This window comes from Seriola aureovittata, chromosome 10, assembly GCF_021018895.1.
Source record: "Seriola aureovittata isolate HTS-2021-v1 ecotype China chromosome 10, ASM2101889v1, whole genome shotgun sequence".
NCBI lineage: Eukaryota > Metazoa > Chordata > Actinopteri > Carangiformes > Carangidae > Seriola > Seriola aureovittata.
In genome coordinates, this window is record NC_079373.1 from 26,322,712 (window position 1) to 26,346,065 (window position 23,354).

A 23,354-nucleotide genomic window follows, 5' to 3' on the forward strand; every position below is an offset into this window, starting at 1 on the left:
GCACGCACAATAATCAGGGAGGCAACTGTGAACTTTCTTCCTGATGTGCAACGAGTAGCTTCCCAGCAGCTGCTTGATTTGTATGTGTTTTGATCCAACTCCGTCCAAAGGTAATAGTGTGAGAAACGGCAACGATTCCTCATCACTTACTTTCACATACTCAGCCTCACAAAGAGAGACTTGCTGGTGTTGTGAACTTGTGATTTTCGGGTCTTCTGGTTGCTTTCTGTGACCTTTTTAGGCCCGTTCAAGTGCGTCCTGAGAGATCAACCCGGGACTGTGGCAGCTGACCGCTCACTCGCTTCTTTAAGCTCATTAGCTGCTTGTCAGCAGCAGAACTACAGCAGACTGAGAGCTCTCTATACGCTACAACAGGAGCTTACAGCAGCTAAGACAAGCCTCGGTTTGTGCCCATTATCTGCTTACTCAAAATCACAAGACAGCGTCCTCTCTGGTGGTGAAAGTCGTCCTGACACACTGAGTGTGTGTGTCGGTGTCCTTGTATAGAAAATGCAGGACAACAGCTGCTAAAGAAAATATTTATTTTAAAGAAGAAGCAGTGTATGAAGTGAGTCCGTAAAAACTCAATTCACAAACAGCTTAATGATTAAAAAATGAATCCTGATAGTTTAAAGCTCCTTATTTTTTTTCTTCCTCTGTGTTTTATTTTGAAGTGTTGATCCATAAGAAGATATATTTGTGGTTTTAAGAACCAAAACCATCTCAATGTAGTTTCACATCTCCTCTCTCAGGCTTCTCTCTGGAGCTCTAGTAACAACAGGTCGGTGAGCCAATCAGAAGAGAGGAGGCTCTGAGCCTCTCTTCTGATTGGCCGACTGTTTTGAGTGATCCAATAAAAATACAGCAGATTTCAGGTAAAAACACTCAGAGAAACCAAATCCTGCAAGGTTTGGATGGTGGGTCCAGGTGGGCGGGGCTTGGTGACTGCTTTGTTGTGACATCACAAAGTTCCAGAAGTCCTGACGGCTGGTTTTAAGGCTCAGTTTCTGAATACAGGCTGTGTGCATTTCTCTGTGGACTGAGGCTTTGATACTTTCACAGTATTAATATAGAAGCTATTGTTAGGGTTAGTTAAGTTTCTTGTGAGGATTTGCTGCTTTTCTCAGTTTTTATATTGTTGTAATGGAATATTGTGGAGTTTTGGATAAAACTAGTATCTGACGTGGAGCAGAAATGACCTGATTACCTGTTTAGTCAATTGACAGAAAACTGGCAGCTGTTTTGATAAGGAAATCATTGTTTTCAGTTATTTTTTTAAGCATAAATGCCAGAACATTTGCCCGTTCTAACTTTTCACATGTGAGGGTTTACTGCTTGTCCTTGTAATATACGTCGAGCTGCAATAGGTAAAATTTTTAATGGTTTCAACTTTTGAAATGTGACACTTCGCTGCTGTTCTTCGTCTTTATATTAAAGGGAACTCAGAATTTTTGGCTTTTGTGCCCCAAAAAACTAACAAACAACATGAATATGTGCTTGACGAGATTGTTGAATGATTGAATTTTATTTATTTTTTATAAACCAAATGATTAATGCATTAATTGTGAATACAATTGACCAAGTAATGGTAATGAAAATAACTTAAAATAGTCAAATTAATGTCTTTGGGTTTTGGACTGTTGCTCAGACAAAACCAGGAACTTGATTCTACTGTGAGAATTATAAAGGAGGTGTTACACCTTTTTCTGACATCGACAAATTAATTGGTAATTATATAATATTGAAAATAATTGTTACTTTCAGCCCTAATCTGGGGATTGTGGTCGCCACCTTCACCATCCTCTGATATTTTATAGACTAAACCATGGTAATACAATCAATAGATTGATTAATAATGAAAATAATACTTAGTTGTAGCTCTAGTCGAAACACTGGATGTCACATTTTAATGCAAACAGCCACAAACAGCTGTTTCCTGGCCGATATTTGAAGCGTATGGATAAAACGGCGCCCACTGGTTGGTCTACGCCGTTATTAGTTGACAATAGTAGTTAGTGGATGAAACTCCAGTTGAAGCTCAGCGGAGGCAGATCTTGGGTGTGACGCCCACCAGCGGCTCTGCTGTGGCGCTCGACCGCCTCCAGCGTGGAGGCCCCCGAGCCGCCCAGCTGGCAATCTGCTGCTGCCGCTTCTGTTCTCTGGTTCGAGGGTGAGATTAGTAGCTGCTTTTAGACTCGTAGCATTTTTGTGTGTCTCCGGCCTGCCCGCCCGCCCGCCTGCCCGCCGTCAGTCCTGCTGGTGGCTGTGGTTTTGTGTACGTGGTGCAGAGCCTCAGGGTCCGGAGGGAGGAGGCTCTGGAGATTGAAGACTTGGCTCCGGCCGGTTTGGATACGTGAAGCCTCCATGTGTCTGCTTGTGGCCCCCCCCCCGTTGTACACAGTTGAAATAATTGCTAATTAGCACATTACGGCTGCAGGACATTGTCTTTCAAAAATAGACATGTTGTTGTATATTCAGCTGCTTTGTTGTACCTGTTGAGCAACACAGGGAGTGGCAGTGGTACTTCTTTGCCAAATTCTCTCTCTCTCTCTCTCTCTCTCTTCTCTCTCTCTCTCTCTCTCTCTCTCTCTCTCGCTCTCTCTCGCTCTCTCTCTCTCTCTCTCTCTCTCGCTCTCTCTCTCTCTCCTCTCTCTCTCTCTCTCTCTCTCTCTCTCTCTCGCTCTCTCTCGCTCTCTCTCTCTCTCTCTCTCTCTCGCTCTCTCTCTCTCTCCCTCTCTCTCTCTCTCTCTTTCTCTGAGCTTTGGTCCTCACTGTATCTCTGGTACCCAGGAGTCGTGTTTTACTGCCAAAGATGCAAATCTAGAAACTTAATTTACTGAACTTCAATACAGTTGAACATGACAGCTTTGGGCACTTTCTACTTTTCTTTAACAACAAATAAATATAAAGGTCGTTCTGTTTATGCCACTGTCTTTATCTGATGCATTGTTGTTCTATAATGATGGTAGTCAGACATACACTATACAATCAGCTGGCAGTTTATTAGGAACACCTAGCTAAAACTAAAAAGATTAATCCATCAATAAATACGATTTTAAAAATGCATTTACAAAAACAGTGTAAAATTCTCTTTAAATAAACCATTTATAAATACATTAATTAATTCATGAATAAATAATAGAGTGTGAAAAACTATTTGAAAAGGCATTTGGGAATACATTCCTGGATTCAGTCTTCAATTTCCAGCTGTTTCTCCTGTTATCTAATCGATTAGTCATTTAGCCTTTCCATTTAGGCGGTCCGTGTCACTGGTGTGACATTGGTTAGCTCTCCAACCAATCAGAGAGCTTGTTACATCCCTTGGCCAATTGGGATTGTTTAGTCCTGTTTTTACCAGCACTGAAGGCCCAGAGTGTCACAGAGGAGAAACAGTCAATGACACCTAAAACAACAAAAAAAACATAATTTGTGGTTTGGTACTGACAAAAGTCTTAATTTACCCAGAATTCATTGTACCACAGTCTGGCTTAAGAAAGTCAAGAACTAAACTGTTTTGTGCAGCAGATGAATTTAGACTCGGTCTAACTGAAGTCTGATTGTTTGTGGTATCTAAGCCGCAGCCACAGTCTGTCTTTGTGAAACCAGCCCAACCCCGGTTCAGCTCGGAGGCCGTGGCTTTGCACACGGGGACAGCGTCAGGTTGAAACAGGAAAGGACCTTGAACACTATTGTCTAAAGCGTCGCTGCTGTCGCCTTCAGATTCTCCTTCGTTGGAACAGCAGCGTTCACTCACAGGAAAAACAGCTGCAGAACAAAAGTACCTAAACTCATGTCGTCAGCGGCGTCCACATAAACAACACACATCATCAATGACCCGGTTTCACTTATGATAAACAGTGTGAGAGCAGGATCTGAATTCTTCTTCCACCAGCAATTAAAGAAAAACCACCTGATATTTAAGAGCGTGTCCGAGCAGGTTTTCACTCTCAGAATCGCTGTGTCCTGATGGAGGGAACGGAAAAAACTATTTTCAGATTCACTGTGTTTATAGTGAAGCAACAATAGAGACATTTCAGCATCTCTTGGTGCTGAATCACCACGAGTGTAGTGCTGCTTTTATAGGCTTGTCTTGCATTATCCTGAACAAAGACCGAAGCTTTTAGTTCGTTTTGATACATTTATTTTGGTCCTGCGCCAAAAAGAAGAGGGAAAATAGTCCCTGGTTGCCGGGCAACATCCTTTTGTGCCCTCCGAGCATCCAGTGTTTGCGTGACAGTTCTCAGGGTTTTTGTTGACATTCATCCGAACCTGTTCAAGTGCTCGTCCAACTGCAGCTCTGCTACGGCGCTGGATGTTTTAACGCCGCCGTCACCGGCGGAGGGCTCAGCTGCTTCTCAAGAGAGACACAAATATGAGTTTCTTCAGTCCAGTGTGACGAATGTCGACCACACACTATGAGAGGAGACTTTTTAAAGACTGGAGTCTGTCACCCTCTCACATCTAAAGAGTCAGAGTTTTTAGTTTTCACTACAGCTGCACGATGTGATTATTTTGGTAGATATTACCATTTTTTTATTGTTTTTTTAAGTTGGAATGAATGTTTTTGCATTTTATTTTCACTGAAAACAATTTAGAAATGATGATGTGATTTTTGCTGGTGTTGTACCAAACAAACATGATGCTTCATGTCTGGAGAATATGATTGCAGCTCCTGTCATACTGTAGACCAGGGCTCTTACGGGGTCATTATCTAGATCTATCATAGATTCATATGAGATTATTTCCCATCATGCACCTGGTGGAAATTTACAGGAAGAAAAACTTGACTCATTATTATTATTAATAATAATATTAAAGTTAGTAACTCAACACTCTAACAGGCTGCGTTTGGACTTTATTTATGATTTCCTGTTTTTATTTTGAAATGATTTCCCTTGTGTCCAGTTACCCTCGCCCCCCCCCTCTGTTTATTATCGGCCTCACACCAAACGACTCACATTCTTGCGCGTCCTCGCTCTCTATCAGCTCGGTTTGCTACTTCCTGTTTGGCGCTGGAGAAAGCTCCTTTGAACGTGACTATCTGCGTGAGCCAAGATTCAAAACTTTCGATAAAATTAAACATGTTTGATTTTTATTGAAACTGACTTAAGAAGCTGGGACGACCACCGTTCACCCAACGATCGAGATGTCGGGAGCGCGCCGCAACTTCAGCAAAACTCACATGATGTTATTTTTTCCTACGGTGGAAATTTGTCTGTGACAGTGAAGCCACAATCACGTGAAAGGTCCTGATCTTTTGTTGTTTTGTGCGCTGACGCCGAACAGAGGTTGATTTGTTTGAGGTCTAACAAGCCACTCCCCATGAATCCACAGAGTGTGGTCAGCTTATCACTTTATCACAGGTACACGTGGGTAACCTGAGAAAAACACACCCGTAATCTTATTAAGAGGCGCGCGTGTGTGTGTGTGTGTGTGTGCAGCTAATTTGGTGTTTCCTGTTTTGAAGCTTTCTCCTGCTCCTTCTGTTTGATTTCACAGTTTGATGAAACATTGGCGTCACAAGCTCCTCTCAGTCTTTTCTGTGTGTCGTCGGTGGCGGTGAAAGCGTGCACATCTGTCGCACACCTGACCTGAACGCTGCCCTATCCGGCTGTTTGGTAGGAAGGAGAGAGGGAAAAAAAAAAGCACACAAAGCAGTTTCCTGGGTGGACGGCGTGTGTAGAGAGTCAGCTGACGCACCCGAATCAAAGAAAAGAGGTGAAACGGTTTGTGTTTGCTGATGGTGCTGCCTCCAGTCGCCCGTGATCAATCAATAAGTGGCTGATTGAAAATGTGGCGTGTCTCGCTCGCTTGCTTTGGCAGCAGGAGGACGATCTGCTGACTGTCCGTGTCTCTGCTCTCTGCTTCTGCTGGAGCTGCTCATCTGTGAGGCATGATGGGAATGATGAGAACTTGTTGCATTGGATTGTGCGACCCTGAGCTTATCGTTATTCAAGAAACAATGTAGTAGAACTCACGCAGCATAGCTCCTGAAAAGGAGAAGGGAGTCATGGCGAGGGAGGATGACAGCAGTGCTGGTTATTATCTCTGTAAAATGCCACGTCTCTGACTCTCCACGCACCGAGCAGCGCGCCCGTTACCCAAGGGTAAATATCTCGGCCTGATATCCAGAAGGTCATCCATGTTTCTTCTTGTCCCGCCGCCTGTTTCAGCCTCTCCTCACCGGTTACCGGACACTTTTAGAAATGCTTCCCTATAGAGCCGGGTGTTCGACGGATCGATTAAATTCCGTTTCACAAGGTCCTGATTGGATTCCAGATCGATTCACTTCCAGATTTTTCCGTTCTAATACAAATTTATCTTGGATATGAATGTGATTCTCAGATGCTAAGGCTGTACATTGTTCCTCTAACCTGGTGCATTATTAAAAAGCACTTTCTCTATAAGAACAATAGGTAGGAAATGAAGGATAAGTAACATAAACCTGGTGCACCGGCTACCGTACACAGCTATTTCTTCTTCTTCTTCTCGGCTTCTTCTTGCACATCTCGCACGTGAATTTGCTTTTGACGAGCTCTTCACTGTCTTCATATTTTTAAATCCAAAATGCAGCCGTACGTCTGACTTCAGTGGAGCCGCGTTTTTGTCTCTGACGTCACGTGACCAGAGAAAATACTAACAGACATACGAAGTGATCAATCTCAGGATTTTATTAATCGATATCGGATTATTCCCCCCCCCCCCCCCCCCCCCAGTCCCGGCTCGGGCCTAAAGATGAGGCCCCTCAGCTCTGGAGCTCCCAGCCGAGGATCTGAGGCTCGACATCACTTCTTAAAACGTGTCAGCTCCTCCAAATAATTTCATGTCAAATAACATTTACTTCTGGAGGTTTCCTGTAGCTTTGGACTCGGTGACTTGATTATTTCTGTCAACACGCACTGATGAAGATGAAGGCTGTTTTAAATCTTAACACCTCGCTCTCTGCTCCGTGACTCAGAGGTGTTGGAAATGGCTGTCTTCCCTCTGGACTCTCTCTCTCTCTCTCTCTCCTCTCTCTGTTTCCTCATGTGTCACTTTCTCTCTCACTCGCTTCCTATCACATCTCGGCCTCACGCTGCTTTTCCCAAGACGAATTGAGGAGAGCTGATTAAGTTTAATATAGCTGCAGCTATTAACTGAGAGAGAGGTTTTGAGAGATTTTTTTTCCACGTTGACTGTGTGGAGCTGGAACTCCTGCAAACAAAAGGCTGGAGTATGTGAATGGGTGTGTCAGCTGTGTTGGTCTTATTTCCTCCCGTTGTTAGTTTACAGCCGTAACAGCTGGTCAGTGAGACGGACTTTGACTTGATTGACCCCGGATAACGTTGCATTTTGTATTTTGCTGTGTGGTCAGAAACAGGCTCATGTCATCGTCGTTTGATCATTTTGGTTTTTAAAATAAACGTAGCATTGAATAGATGAGAAGTTGTGGCTTCTCTGAAACCTTCAGGTTCCCTGGCTGAGCTGGATAAACGCCCACATGAGTCACATTTGTGGTCTGCAAACAGTGTGATGTGATGTTTGGCCGTTCAGTCCAGAGGTGGACTGAGCATGTGCAGAGGTGGGGTTTTCCCCCGGGGGGGGGGGGGGGGTCGCTCCAGAAACACAAAAGAATAAAAGAAAAGTGTCTCCTCTTTATTTTTCCTTCCTCTTTCCTTCCTTCCTTCCACACTCGTTGCCGACACTGACTCACCGACTGTGGTGTGTTGACTTTACAGACGTGAGCCTGCACAAACATCGAGGCAGTAAATATGGAAACAAACAAACAAAAACTCCCAGTGGCACAAACCTAAATATAGAATCAGGTTTGTTTTACATGTTAGAAAAGCTAGTGACTATTGGCAGACGCTACAATTTGCAGATGTCCCCTAAACGCCTCACATGCTGGCAATGGGTAGATGCTACATTTTATAGCTATTCCCTGAATGCCTCACATGCAGACTTTAGGTATTTAGGTACCGCTATTTACGAATGTCCCCTAAACGCCTCTCGTGCAGAATATCGGTAGACACTCTCAATTAAAAATGTCCCCTAAACGCCACACATACATTAGTATCGATTTATTTTTCAGTAATTTATTTACTGTATTAGTCAAGAACTGCTGTACAAATGTGTTTAATCTGTAAAAGCTTCCTCTAATAAAACGGTAGAACATGTTCATCTACATCGATAGTGTGACCAATGACTTTAGCCACATCCCCCATTATACTAACGGCCATCAGAGGCTTTATTTTAAAAGGGGAGTCACTGATTGTGAGCTAATTTTAAAAATTCGTTTTATAGTTAATTAAGCCCCGTCATAGTGAAAGCGCTCAGAATATCCTGGAACTAATTGAGAATATAGAAATAAAGTCCGTTTTGAATCTTAGAAAAAAGATGAATCTCAATTAGAGTTAGTAGAAGATGTGAAATTGAACTTGAAAGCATCAGACTTTCACCGGCCGTGGCGTGTGTTACTGTGAGCTCTGGTGCAGTCGGCTGAAACGGTCCTGGATCAGACCGGACTCTGGCTGAGGTCGCGGTCAGGATTTTTTATTTTAGATTTTATGGGTAAACCATGATGAAGATTTGAGCTGTTCTTTGTCCGTGTTAAAAAATCTGTGAAGGAGATGATGATGGAAACTGTGATTCTTGCAGATAAAATGTGACACCTGAGCTGGACTCTGTGTTGTTCTGTTTCTTATAAATTCAAATAGTAAAGTCGAGTGTTTCTAAACCAAACTGTAGGAAGCAAAAAGCAGGAGTCAGCCAGTGAAGTAGCACAGAGGCTGCTCTGCTGCTCGGGTGGTGGGTGGGTCAGCTGTCACGGGTCAGTCCGGGTCACATCTATTTATTTATCTTTCACCCCTGTTCACCACTGAGTCAGCTCAGTGCTGTTTATAACATCTGTCTGTTCCCTCCTCTTCCTCAGTACGACCAGCGCCTCATCACGCTGCGTTTACTGTCTGTGTGAGGAGCACTGTGACACTTGTGTGTAAAATACACTGTAAATAGGACACACACACACACACACACACGCACACACACACACACACACACACACACACACTTAGTCAAACACACACAGCCTATTCCCGGCTCATGCTGTGGCTGCCATGTGGTGAACGGTCAGAAACTCCTGAGCCATCTGCAGAGCTGTTATTTCAAAGACACACAGTCCGTCCTCCACCAGGAGTACAGCAGTGATTTGGGTGTTTCTCTGGTGTGGGGGTGGGGTGGGGTGGGTGGGTGGGTGGGGGGGGGGTGGGGGGAACGTCAGACAGGTCACCTCAGGTCAGCGTGAGGCTGCATCAGAATAACTCCAGAAGCTGCGTTGGTGAAGGTGCGTCCTCCAGCAGGCCACACCCCCTCCTCAGACGACATGTTAGACGGAGGTTTAAAAAGTCGACGACCACCACCTGAACGCACCATCACACCGCAGACAAGCTCGCAATGGATTGTGGGCCGTGTGGCCATATTCAACCTCATGTTGCCGAACCTCGAAGACACGGAGCTCTGGAAACCACAAGAGATCTCTAACTGCTCCTTTCCTTTCTTTCTCTTTCAGGAAACTGAGATTGCCGCCGAATGCAACCATGTAAGTATTTCCACCTGGTGTCACACCCAGAAACACAACTTCCCAGCATGCATCATGTCATCCTATAATATATAAATCCATGTGGTGTATGTTCAGTGTGGTTCCTGAGGATTAGCCACTTGATGAACTGCAGGTTAAATCGTTTTTATCGTAAAACGATTCCAATTCAAGGTCCACTTACTAACTTTTTTCTTGAGCTTTCAGCCACAAGGCATGATTTCATCTGTATCAATTTCAGTTTTCAGAGTAGTTTGGCAAAACAATCCCAGCTGATATTTCTCCTGAGCTCTCTGTATCTCAAGATTAAATTCAGCTGAAAAGTTTTCGATGCTGCTGTTGTTTTAACACCATTTAAACAACTTTCTGTCGAGATGTTGGTTATGGAACCAAGATGTATAAAAGAATATAAATATAAACATCCGCTTTTCAACCAAATGAAGCTCAGTTTTCACCTTTAGTCAGTTTGTGCAGAAGTGAAGTGACGGAACGGATGATTTTCCAGAAACTGGACGAGATGCTCAACGTGCTTTAGAATAAAAAAATAAACTAGTACAATAAAATAAGGGCGAATAAAAGAAGTATGAAAATCGATGATAGAAAGACAGTTCAGTTTTACAAAAGTTGTACAGTTTTTATAAATGTTTTCACTGCCCTGGGATCTTGTCATGTTTTATTCTTTTATCATATTGAATCAGAGAATATGTAATAAGGGTTTTTTTATTTTAATCAACTGAAGAAGAAGAAGAAGAAGAAGTAGAAGAAGTAGTAGAAGAAGAAGAGGTCCACAGTAGAAATAGGAAACTAAAATAATTTAGGATCTTTGACGGTATGAAATCTTCCTGGTCTCAGTCTCACTAACGCAGAGAGACACTCGTAGCATCAGGACTGAGGTTATTACAGTTATCAGATAGTTGGGAGTAAATCTGTGTAATCCAGATGTTTCATGTATCCTCTCCTCCAGCTGCTGTGGAACTACAAGCTGAACCTGACCACCGACCCGAAGTTTGAGTCCGTAGCCGTGGAGGTCTGCAAGACGACCATCTCCGAGGTCGGTTACTGACACCAGATCTTTTCATTTCAGCTTCCAGGAAGTGAAAAAGAAACATGAAACCAGCTGCTGAGTGTTTTCAGACGTGTTTGTTAGTGTTTGTATTTGAGTCAAAGAATCGTCCGTGTTTTCCTGATCTGTTGTTGCTACAGCTGCTGCAGTAGGAATGATTGGATTCCTCTCAGCACACAACAAGATTTAGAAATGAAATCTTTCCCTGAAAACAAAACAAACAAACAAAAAAACGATTGAAATGAAACCTCTGTCGTATGGAGTCGTGACGCTGCCTTCGCTCCTCGCGCAGATTAAAGAATGTGCGGCGGAGGAGCTGGGGAAGGGCTACCTGGTGTCCTGCCTGGTGGATCACCGCAGCAACATCAGCGACTACCAGTGCAACCAGTACATCACCAAGATGACCACCATCGTCTTCAGCGACTACCGGCTGATCTGCGGCTTCATGGACAAGTGCCGCGACGACATCAACACCCTGCGCTGCGGCAGCATCAGCACGGGAGAGAAGGTGAGTCGTGAGGTTTAATTACATCCTGTTAAATCTATTATAGCTCCTACTGAATCCTGCTTATGATTCGTTTCCAATATTTGAGTGAGAAAAAAATAGTTTCTAATAGATCATGTGATTTTTTTCGAGAGTTTCTATTTGGTGAAATGAAGAATTATCACCTTAATATTTTTGCCATGAGCGGGTGAAGTGTTGAGTGGTTCATGATTTCTGGAGACGTGAAAAAGGTTGCAGGAAATGCGTCATGATGTCAGACCAAAGATGCTCTTTAACAAAGATGACTCACCACAGGCGGCGCCTGCGGTATGAAAGGGTGTAGCTACACTTCCTGTCTCCTACGTTGGCGTGTTCGCGGTTTCTTGTTCGTGTCAGAACAGTAAAACACCAGATACAGTAGATATACTCTTGTGGTTGATTTATTTTTTCCCCTCTTGTTTTTACCTGCTAGCTTGATATCTGATCGACCCAGCACAAGATCATATCAGTTTAGTAATATCCTCGGCTTCCCTCCAAAAACAGTCATAATAATATTATTAATAGTTGTATTATTAAGCAAAGAAACGCTCAGTTTTAAAACAGCATTAACAGCTGCTCTTCTGTAGCAAGGCCGCGGCGGCACCTGGATAGCTTCAGAGATTCACCTGTATCTGTCAAAATGACGGACGGCCTCCAAATTTTTCCGTCATTGTTTTAAAAAAAAAAAAAACTAATTCGCTGATTGAAAATATTCAGTTAAGGTGACCCGTCCCCCTCCCCTTCCCCCCTCCCCTGTCGGAGTGAACAGACTCAGACCTGCTGGTCTCCTAAAGGGGCGTGGCACGTGAAGCCGATACAGGAAATGACTCCCGGAAGTGCACCTCCTGCAGTGTCCTCCCTGCGTCAGTTGCTCCTGCTCTAATCTGTCGTATCGTAAACAACGATACATGTGCGTTGACAGTTATGGATGCAGATGTGGGAGTCTAGTAGGACGCTATCAGGATGCAGATCCGTTGGTCGAGATGTCGTCTGCTGCTCGAACGCGGTCGATCGCTGCTTTCGAAGTTCGGCTCGGCTCGAGTGAGAGGGGAGAAGTTTTTGACGGCGGTTTGTCGGCGAGCAGGGCGAATCCATCTCCTCTCTCCCGTGCGCTGAGCCGAGCTGAACCTCATAAGCCCGTTCGACACGCGGTTATTATGGGGTATCACGACGGCACAATTAGAACTCAGAGCAAATTATTTATTTGTCAGGCGGGGGAGGGGCGGAGTTGGTTTCATTATCAGGAATTTGTCACGGCGGCTTTCTGTGCGGCGGAGATTAGACCGACTGAGTTCATATACAGAGTCAACACAGGCTCCGACCTGCCGCCTCCTCCCACTGACACACAACACAACACAGAGCGAGGGTAATTTCACTATTAGTGGCATTAGTGACACTTTAATGGCGAGCGCTGAGGAGTTTGCGTTTGTTCGTTCTGCAGCTAATCACCGTTTGCGAGACGAGTGAGACATTTAGTTCAGTCTCATGAGACAAAGTACAGCAGCAAGACTTTACGTTTACGAAGCTGCAGCCTTGAAAGATGATTATCAAAATAACTGTCGATTTAATGTTTAACGTCTGTGTTTTTAAAGATTTTTTTTGATCAGTGTTTTGGATGTTAAATGAAAAGACGTCACTTTTGTGTTGAAGCGTGTCCGAGCAGGACGGGAACTCGACTCGTCTGCCGCTGATGAACTGTCCCGTTCTTGTGAAATGGAAAATGAGTCAGAAATAAACTGGGTTACATGAACAGAAGAAGCTGTAGTCCTAAAATACATCCTGCTCCTCACTCACTGTTGGAGACTTACCTGTACCTGTGGTCCTCTGCGCAGGACGTCCACTCTCAGGGCGAGGTCATCGCCTGTCTGGAGAAAGGTTTGGTGCGGGAGGCCGAGGAGCAGCCGGGGGCGCACGCCATCAAGGACGACTGCAAGAAGGCCATCATGAGGGTCGCCGAACTCTCCTCTGACGACTTCCACCTGGACCGCTACCTCTACTTCTCCTGCCGCGAGGACCGCGAGCGCTTCTGTGAGAATGTGAGGATCTGGTTTCTACTCGTATCCACCAAGAGAATTCTGATAGTGATGGTTTGATCTGAAGTATTTCAAGAAATGAAATGTTGCTAACAGAAGTGTGTTCTGGTTTTTCAGACTCTGGCCGGGGAAGGACGAGTTTACAAATGTCTTTTCAATCACAAGTTTGAGGAGGCGATGTCAGAGAGGGTGAGTGCTGTTTAAAGACCAATCACTCCTTCTCAAGTGTGTTTGGAGAATTGTGGGAAATTGATTTGAGCATCTCCAGATGAAAGGTTTTGAAAACTTCTTGTCCTGATACAAATAGTTTTTATAAAAGTAGTTTCTATAAGTTGTGGTATAAGTAGTTTTGGGCACAAACATTCACCTGGACTCAAGGATGAACTGATTAGAATTTGGTGGTCAAAGGTCGAAGGTCAAGGCTAACCCTTCACCCCTAATTATGACACAGTTTCACTCGACTGTCTATAAGGATAAAATTAAGTGATGAAATTTTATAAAACGTCAAAGGTCAGCTTGTAAAAGTTTAAGTTTAAATTAGTTCTGCGGCCCGACGCCTCACCGTGAACAATAGAATCTGACGGTCTCTAACTCCGTGGTGACGCTGTGTGTCCTCAGTGCCGCGAGGCGCTGACCACCAGGCAGAAGCTGATCGCTCAGGACTACAAGGTGAGCTACTCGCTGGCCAAAGCCTGCAAGTCCGACCTGAGGAAGTACCGCTGCAGCGTGGACACCAACATGCCCCGAGCCCGAGAAGCTCGCCTGTCCTACCTGCTGCTGTGTCTGGAGTCTGCTGTGCATCGAGGTGAGCGAGCCCGTCCGTCACTCTCAGGCCCGACCGCTAATTCGGTCCTCAGCTGTTTGTCTGACGGTCCGAGGCCGATGTTAAACTGAATTACCCATCAGTCACCGGTCTGTTTTCACTCCTGATTCATTGACTGTCTGTCACTCTAGTCTAAGTGAGAAGAGGAAATGAGGTTACAGCAGTAATGTTCCTGTCTCATGACTTAAAAGACAGAAAATTAAATCATTCAAAGCTCCATATTTCCTCTTCTCCAGTGTTTTATATTGTGTCGATCCATAAGAAGATATATTTGTGGTTTTAAGAACCAGAAACCATCTCAGTGTAGTTTTACATCTCCTCTCTCAGGCTTCTCTCTGCAGCTCTAGTAACAACAGGTCGGTGAGCCAATCAGAAGAGAGGAGGCTCTGAGCCTCTCTTCTGATTGGCTGACTGTTTTCAGAGTGATCCAATAAAAATGTAGCAGATTTCAGGTAGAAACCAAATCCTGCAAGGTTTGGATGGTGGGTCCAGGTGGGCGGGGCTTGGTGACTGCTTTGTTGTGACATCACAAAGTTCCAGAAGTCCTGATGGCTGGTTTTTATCTACGTTTATACTATGTGGGACCTTTTTAATAGAGATTTTGGAAACAATAGATCTTCATATGAAGCGTTTTTAAGAAGATAAAAAATAAAGTTTTTAATTTGATATTATGAATAAATACTTTAAAACCTCATTTACACCCACAATTCATTATGCATCATTTTTGAATGAGGCCAGAACTTCCTGCTCAGCTTTAAATTTTTTTAATTACTCAATAAAAACCTTTGATATTACATAACTCTGTCAACTTCTGTAATCTATAAAAGATAAAATACTGTTTGTTGAGCAAGCTTGTACGTGTCTTCAGGTCGTGTGGTCAGCGGCGAGTGTCAGGGCGAGATGATGGACTACAGGCGGATGCTGATGGAGGATTTCTCTCTGAGTCCCGAGATCGTGCTGCACTGCCGCAGCGAGATCGAGGGTCACTGCTCCGGGCTGCACCGCAAAGGACGGACGCTGCACTGCCTGATGAGGGTGGGCCGAGGGGACATGGGATCAATCGATCCCAACTGTCAGAGAGCGGTGAGTCGGCGTAAATGTTAACTCTAACCCGGACGGGTGGAGGTGGAGGTGGAGGGGGTCGTTATTTAGTGTCACCAGCGGTGGTGAGATTCTGCTGATTCACTTCTGCTTTTATTTGTTTTTCAAGCTCAGGAGAAACTGCTGGTGCGTTAAGTTGAGCAAGTCGAGTCTCTTATACTGAAAAGTCGTTTTCAGGAAGTAGAAAAACATTTTACTGAACAAGTTTCCAAATGTTAGAAATTTCGAAACCAATTCCTGGTTCTTGATGCTCAAACATGATGTTAACCTGCCTCTTCTAATTCTCCCACACTAAATACCTTCCTACGTTTCCCACAATGCCTTTCAGCAACCCCTAGAGATTTTTTTTATTTTTTTGTTGTTGATGTATTTGTTCTTCTTCTGTCCTCAGCTCCAGACTCTGATCCAGGAAGCCGACCCCGGAGCCGACTACCGCATCGACCGCGCGCTGAACGAGGCGTGCGAGTCCGTCATCCAGACCGCCTGCAAACACATCCGGAACGGAGACCCCATGTGAGTCCTCGCCACGTCCTCAGACTTTTCATCGTCTGTTTTATTCTAATATTCTTTATTTTTACTAAATCTGGAATTCGACTCTGGACAACATGATAAACCGGCTCGGAGGAAGTTCCTGTAATTTATAAATAAGGTCCAGAGTTAAAGTCTGTTTTTGTGACGTGTTCATGTTGTTGCGTTGACAGAGACGTTTGGACAGAGAGAATAAAACGCGTTCTCATGTGAAATTGCTGCGTAGCGTCCGTTAGACGTGAGTGTGTTTGTGTTGCTGCTTCCTGCAGGATCCTGTCGTGTCTGATGGAGCATCTGTACACCGAGAAGATGGTGGAGGACTGTGAGCACAGGCTGCTGGAGCTGCAGTACTTCATCGCCAGGGACTGGAAGTGAGTCGTGTTCACCCGTCAACACACAGACTGATTCACAGTCATGTTAAACTAAACTTTCTGAATGCATTTTCAGTTTCTTCATGATGCTTTTACTTGTTTTTAGTGTATTTAGTTCATGGAGGGAAGGCAAAGCCCGTAGTGCAGATGTATTATTAAGTGTGGTCAGTTTAGTTATTGATATAAAACACCCTGTGTCGCTGCCCAGGTTGGATCCCATCCTGTATAAGAAATGTCAGGGCGATGCAGCCCGGCTCTGTCACACTCACGGCTGGAACGAGACCAATGAGATGATGCCCCCCGGCGCCATTTTCTCCTGCCTGTACCGCCACGCCTACCGCTCTGTGGAGCAGGGACGCAGGGTGAGTCTCTGCAGATTAAAGTTGTGATATCTGCTGCAGTAACAGTCATCCTGAACCATTCTCCACCAAATGTAGATGTTGGTCTGAAAATCTGTTGAATTCTTCACCTGTAAATGTATTTAAAGCTCCTCCAGTGTAAAGGTCTGTGTCCATGTGTAGTGTGATTATAGATCAGCTCTAGCTTCTATATTAATACTGTGAAAGTATCAAAGCCTCAGTCCACAGAGAAATGCACACAGCCTGTATTCAGAAACTGAGCCTTAAAACCAGCCGTCAGGACTTCTGGAACTTTGTGATGTCACAACAAAGCAGTCACCAAGCCCCGCCCACCTGGACCCACCATCCAAACCTTGTAGGATTTGGTTTCTCTGAGTGTTTTTACCTGAAATCTGCTTTATTTTTATTGGATCACTCAGAAAACAGTCAGCCAATCAGAAGAGAGGCTCAGAGCCTCGTCTCTTCTGATTGGCTCACAGACCTGTTGTTACTGAGAGAGGAGATGTAAACTACACTGAGATTGTTTTTGGTTCTTAAAACCACAAATATATCTTCTGATGGATCAACACTTTGAAATAAAACACAGAAGTGTAAAATATGGGACCTTTTAATACTGTGAGCACCATAAACAAAAGGCCATTGAATCACCACTGATGTCAGCTACGGAGAATAATAAAACATAACTGAACACAAAAAAAATCAGATGCCAGTAGGAGTGAGTGAAAAAATGAGACCTGGAATTTGAACTTTGATCTCGCTGCTGTTTGTTTTTGAACTAAAGTTGAGGCTTTTTGAGCTTTTGCACTCCCTGGAAGTTTGTTTTTTAAAAATATAAATACACATTTATTACAGCAGAGGAAAATAAAAACAAATGGTAAATACACAGGAGGTTTGTGTGAACTTTCTCACTGACCCGAGAATATTTTCGTAGCTCCACGCTGGAGCGTCTGAGGCAGAAAACCCCGGCGCCACTGTGAGTACGTCGTGTCGCTGAACCGATGATAATCACAGGAAACTCGTCTGTCATGGTGACTGGTGGTTTTGTAGGGGGAAGTGATTGTGTTAATTTTTTATCTGGTATCTGCTGCATGAGGAAGTGAAGTGAGCTGCTGAAGAATCAACTAAAAGCTCCAGTTCTGGAGAATCTTTGTGGTTACGCTGATTAATCAACTGCAGCAAATTATACTCTCAATAATCAGCAGTGTTCCCCGTGCTAGCATGTCCTTAAACTGATCCTCCACCCAAATGTAATGTTTTAGTATCCATCACTCTCCATCCGAAGGTCGTAGTTTCCTCCTTCATGAGGAACAGCAGTCAGCTCGACTTCCTGTTGGTTGAAATGAATTAGATCAGTGTTGATTAAAGGAACAGTGTGACCCTTCTTTGTCGTCCGGCTTCTGTGTCGAGGCCTCGTCACAGCAGAGTTTAAAACTCAATCGGTGATATCAGTTTTAAATCTGAGCAAATCTTCTTTAACTTTAACTCTGACACATGAAATCATGCTACTGATGAAACTGTCTGAGGGAGCGTGGAGCCAGACAACGAGCTAGCTGCGTTTATTTAGTTTATTATTCAAGGGCTGCAGCAGAGCACTATTCTCATTATCAATTCATCTGCTGATTATTTTCTCAAATAATCGTTTATTCTGTAAAAAGAAATTATGCAGTTTATGATCAAAGAAGACAAAAAAAATATTTTCACACACGAGAAACTGGAATCTTTCATTTTTGCTTAAAAAGTGACAGTTGCTGATTGATTTTCCATTGATAGACTAATCACTTCACCTGAAGTCTTTTCAATTAACTGTTTAACTACTTTACTTGTCTTAACTAGGCCTTTAACAATTAGTTGATTAATCAATAAGTCGTTCAACAGAAAATGAATCACTTATTTTGATAATGGACTAATCTTCTCAGTCATGTGATGGTTGTATAAATCATCTGTACATCGTCTTCAGCTTTGGGAAATTACAGCAGACACTTTCTATTTTTTCAAAATTCAAAGACAAAGTTATTAATCAAGAAATGAATCTTGCTGATGGATCAATAAGGACAATAACTAGTCCTAACTAACTGGCTAACTTCAATGACCTTAACTTAGGTGGTGTGCAGTATTGACTAGTGCTAGCATGTTCCTAGTTAGCTGGCGTGTTAGCTTGCCAGCTACAGCAGTTCATGAGCTAACCCTGCGAGTAGTCACAACTTCCCCAAGTTTCTATGACGACAGATGTAGCACAGATGTTAGGATCAGTTCCTCTCTGCTGTGGCCCGGCCTCTGTCATGTTGGAGCTCCTCTGGACACAATGTGACTTTCTAAATAAAGTTATAAAGGACGCAGATGCTAAAACCGTAGAGTGGAGTGTCAGTTTGAGGGCTCTGTGGACGGTAAAAGGTCTTTCTGTAACTGGACATCGTGACTGTCCTCCTGCAGCTCTCCAGGGACTGTAAGGTGGAGGTGCAGAGGATCCTCCACCAGAGGGCGCTGGACGTGAAGCTGGACCCCGAGCTGCAGAGACGCTGCATGACCGACCTGGGGAAGTGGTGCAGCGAGAAGACGGAGGCCGGACAGGAGCTGGAGTGTCTGCAGGACCACCTGGAGGATCTGGTGTCGGACTGCAAGGACGTGGTGGGAAACCTGACCGAACTGGAGTCAGAGGTAACGACCACACCTGCTGCTGCATCCCATAATACTCTGGTTCATCAGCTAAAGAAACACTGGCACAACAGTCCTGTCAGGTCTCAAACTCACACCACACTTTAAATCTGAGCAGGTTTGTTTGTGGAGCGTTACAGTGTTAAACCTGACAAGCACCTGATTGTTGAGTGTGTTGATGGAGGGAAAAGTGACATCATCAGACACATTTTAAAGCCCCACTTTGAAATATTTCATCATTTTCTGTTGGTAAAAAACAGGTAAGTTTGTTGATTGCATGTAAACTAACTGCAAAAAACAGTGTACTGTAAATATAGTACATAATGTTTACAGCTCACTAAACGGGTAAAGACGCACCACGACTTGTTTTAGATGAGATCGTCTCAGAGAATCATTTAGAGATTGGAGGATTGTCTTTTGTCGAATTCATTGATCAGTTCAGATCAGCATGTTTCTTTATAGGAGCATCAAGAATAAACTCAGCGGTTCATAACATTGTTGACTTGTGAACTGGTTTTTCACTTTGATTCATTTAAAGGAGAAAGAAATGAGATTCTATTATCTCTCTAATGGTGTTGTGACCCTTCAGATTTATCTGGGGACCACTTAAAGGTGCCGTCCCTCATGTTGGGAACCTGCTCTAACTGAATCTGACTTCTGTGACTTCATTAACCAGAACTGACGATCTCACTGTGTGCTCCGTGTTAACGGCTCCGTCACTCGTTCGTTCTGTCCTCAGGATATTCAGATCGAGGCGCTGCTGATGAGAGCCTGTGAACCCGTCATCCAAACCCACTGCCACGTAAGTCTGCGCTGAACCTGAACCATTTAAAGCTCCTCCAGTGTAAAGGTCTGTGTCCATGTGTAGTGTGATTATAGATCAGCTCTAGCTTCTATATTAATACTGTGAAAGTATCAAAGCCTCAGTCCACAGAGAAATGCACACAGCCTGTATTCAGAAACTGAGCCTTAAAACCAGCCGTCAGGACTTCTGGAACTTTGTGATGTCACAACAAAGCAGTCACCAAGCCCCGCCCACCTGGACCCACCATCCAAACCTTGCAGGATTCGGTTTCTCTGAGTGTTTTTACCTGAAATCTGCTTTATTTTTATTGGATCACTCAGAAAACAGTCAGCCAATCAGAAGAGAGGCTCAGAGCAACTCACACATTGTACATTAACATATTTGTTACTTACATACACACAACTGTCGGACACAGTGTCTCATAATATTGTTTATACTGTGGTGGCTGTTAATTTATCATCTCTGGCTGTAACAGACTTCTGAGCTCAATGTTACAAATCAGTGAGTAGATCAGCTTTATTACATTAGTTAATTCAGACATTCATGTTTGGTTTGTGATTTCCATGTTGATAATTATATTTCCACAAGGTGTGAAATTGAGAAAGGGATTGAGAACGTTTAAATCCAGCCTGTTGTTTGTCTCTCTCTGTCAGGAGGTTGCTGATAATCAGATCGACACCGGGGATCTGATGGAGTGTTTGGTCCAGAACAAACACCAGAAGGAGATGAACGAGAAGTGTGCGGTGGGAGTGACGCACTTCCAGCTGGTGAGCAGCACGAGGAAAATGTGTTGCTGTGTTTGTTTTAGTTCGACAGGAGAAGAAAACATTTGTGTTGGGCTTCGGTTGCAACAGAAAACATCTTCTGCTGCTTATTGCTGTTGACACAAACAAATCTAACAGTCTGTTTGTCTTTCTGTGCGCAGATTCAGATCAAAGATTTCCGTTTCTCCTACAAGTTCAAGACGGCCTGCAAGGAAGACGTCCTCAAACTGTGTCCCAACATCAAGAAGAAGTAAGACGCACAGCGTCACAGATACAAACACAAATACCGTTAATTAAAGCTGCAACCACCAGTTCGCAGGTTCTAACCTCTTCACAGAAACTTAAGTAAAGTAAATCGCCTTTTAGGTGAGTTGAGTGTAAAGTCATTGGGACTCGCAGTGTGGCGGGGACAGGCTGTCTGAGTGGTTGATGAGTTATTGCTCAACATTGGCTAAGCCCCGCCTTCTGTGAAAATATTGTGGTTGATGGCGGCCATGTTTGTGTCACCAATTTTGGTCAAAAATTCAAGAAGTTCTATTCATTTTACTGTTTTTGTATTATGCAAAGAAAATAAAAAATGTAGACTGACTTTTATTGTTAAAGAGGCTTTTTCAACTGGAAAAGTGTCAAATTTCGAGTCACTAATGGTGTGAGAGGCATTTTGGAGCCTTGATTACACTGCCACCATGTGGCTGATTGGGCTCCTACTTCTTGGGCAGCTCACGGCAATTTAAGCCGCAGCACAAGATTAATAATAATAATAATAATGATAATAATGAACTGGAGCAGAAACAGTGGGAGTTAGAACCCTAAAAATCACCAGTGGAACAAAAGCCAAGCTCCAACTGACTGGCTCTGGCTGCATCTCACAGCCTTTATCCAAACAGCTGCTGAGTCAATCTAGATTCTTTCTTTTTTTCCTCCCAAAGGTCAAAAATAAACTTTCAGGTGTTTTTGGTCAGATCCGTTTTCCAGAACTTCTCCTCCTGAGGTTTTCAGATCTCAGCGTGTCAGAGGAAGAGTGGTGGCTGAATTATAATGTTTGCTGCCAACAGCCTTTTTCCATCCGGTGAGAAAAGAAAATTACAATGTGTGGAAGAGAACGTTTTTAAAGTTTGAAAAAAATAAAATAAAATCTGTCTTCTTGAATGTGAGAAAACACATCGATCCCTGATCAGTTTAAAAACCTGTATGAATGTAAGTGTTGTTATTCTGATCTGTCAAAGTCACAACTGATTTAAAAGCAGCGTTGACACGTTGTTGAAGACGTGTTTGAGAGCGGCTGAATGACCTCATGTCTTCCTGTCGCTCAGGGTGGACGTGGTGATCTGCCTCAGCACCACGGTGAGGAACGACACGCTGCAGGAGGCCAAGGAGCAGCGAGTGTCCGTCAAATGTCGTAAACAGCTGCGGGTGGAGGAGGTGGAGATGGTACGTTCGCCGGCACGGTCGGCGCTCCGCAGTGTTTTCACCTGATGCGAGGTTTCCACAGAGCCTCACCGTCAGTCGGAGACGGAGACTAAACAGCAGCACAGAGACAGGAAGTCCAACCACAGTAAATGTCAGTGTGGACGTCAGACACCGTCACAACCACGACAAACCATATGAGCAGATACACAGCTGGGGTTGTGTTCTTACATCAGGCAGATTTGGAGAAGTTTAGTGGATTTAACTTTCCCAGTTAAACAGTTTGTAAAGAAAAACCTCAGTAGAGATCTTGGAGTGAGTTTCTGAGCTCTTGTTCTGACCGTCTTTATCCGGCTGCTCATCTCTGGAGATGCTCAGATGTTTCCTTAATCCGCTCTGACTTTCTTTTCTTTCGCCTGCACAGATTAAAAGTTTCTCTGTTTTCTTTGTGTCTTGTGTTTTCTGTAAATCCACTAAATCCTCTCTGAATCCTCTGCAGTCGGAGGACATCCGTCTGGAGCCGGAGCTGTACGACTCCTGTAAGCAGGACATCACCAGACTGTGTCAGAACGTCGCCTACGGCAACGCACAGGTCAGCGGCTACACCTGCAGACAGACACACACACACACACACACACACACACACACACACACACACACACACACACACTCTTTCACGCGTGTTCAGACCTCAGCACAGGAGAAACTGCAGATTATGTCTAAAATAAAGTTTGATAATTGCATTTTAAGAATTAGCTGTAGATGAATTGTTCTCAGTTCAAGAGATTTAAATGCTCAGAAACATTTTCCAGTCAGTTCAAGAAACTCAAGTTGTTGCAGTGAAGACCTGAAACAGTGGAGGACACAACGTCCAGCAGGTGGCAGCTGCAGTTCCTTTCGTGTCACGTAGATTTCAAGTGATTCACTAACGGCCACATCTGTCCGTCTGCCTCTCCGCAGGTCATCGAGTGTCTGAAGGAGAACAAGCGTCAGCTGACTTCACGCTGCCACCAGCGGATCTTCAAGCTGCAGGAGGTGGAGATGGTTGATCCTGAGCTGGACTACCAGCTGATGAGAGTCTGCAAGCACATGATCAGGGTAGGTCACATGATCAGGAGGCGTTTGGGGAAAGTGCAGACCGTTCAGTTTCCCGTTCACTACATGCACATGAGTGTATGTTTGTTTTTATGAAGGACCTGTGTGTGACAGATGTTTCTGTTTCCAGCGGTTCTGCACGGAGTCGGAGGGGAAGAACACGCTTCAGTGTCTGAAGCAGAACAAGAACAGCGAGCTGATGGATCCCAAGTGCAAACAGATGATCACGAAGAGACAGATCACTCAGAACACCGGT

The 23,354-nt window shown here is 44.1% G+C and overlaps 1 protein-coding gene across 5 annotated transcripts in view; it reads left to right on the forward strand.

Annotated features, from left to right (window-relative positions):
- glg1a (golgi glycoprotein 1a) overlaps positions 1–23,354 on the forward strand; it is a 32,452-nt gene that overhangs the window by 2,486 nt on the left and 6,612 nt on the right. For 3 of the 5 annotated variants that reach the window (XM_056387441.1, XM_056387444.1, XM_056387442.1), the window contains exons 2-20: positions 9,548–9,577; positions 10,539–10,625; positions 10,930–11,145; positions 12,993–13,196; positions 13,311–13,382; positions 13,812–13,998; positions 14,885–15,099; positions 15,509–15,630; positions 15,915–16,016; positions 16,225–16,378; positions 17,307–17,348; positions 18,806–19,030; positions 19,767–19,829; positions 20,486–20,599; positions 20,758–20,846; positions 21,910–22,027; positions 22,503–22,595; positions 22,964–23,101; positions 23,229–23,352. In XM_056387441.1, coding sequence (XP_056243416.1) covers positions 9,548–9,577; positions 10,539–10,625; positions 10,930–11,145; positions 12,993–13,196; positions 13,311–13,382; positions 13,812–13,998; positions 14,885–15,099; positions 15,509–15,630; positions 15,915–16,016; positions 16,225–16,378; positions 17,307–17,348; positions 18,806–19,030; positions 19,767–19,829; positions 20,486–20,599; positions 20,758–20,846; positions 21,910–22,027; positions 22,503–22,595; positions 22,964–23,101; positions 23,229–23,352 — 2,395 coding nt within the window. The remainder of the gene's footprint in view (positions 1–9,547; positions 9,578–10,538; positions 10,626–10,929; positions 11,146–12,992; positions 13,197–13,310; positions 13,383–13,811; positions 13,999–14,884; positions 15,100–15,508; positions 15,631–15,914; positions 16,017–16,224; positions 16,379–17,306; positions 17,349–18,805; positions 19,031–19,766; positions 19,830–20,485; positions 20,600–20,757; positions 20,847–21,909; positions 22,028–22,502; positions 22,596–22,963; positions 23,102–23,228; positions 23,353–23,354) is intronic. The other 2 variants (XM_056387443.1, XM_056387445.1) reach the window with 1 other exon arrangement.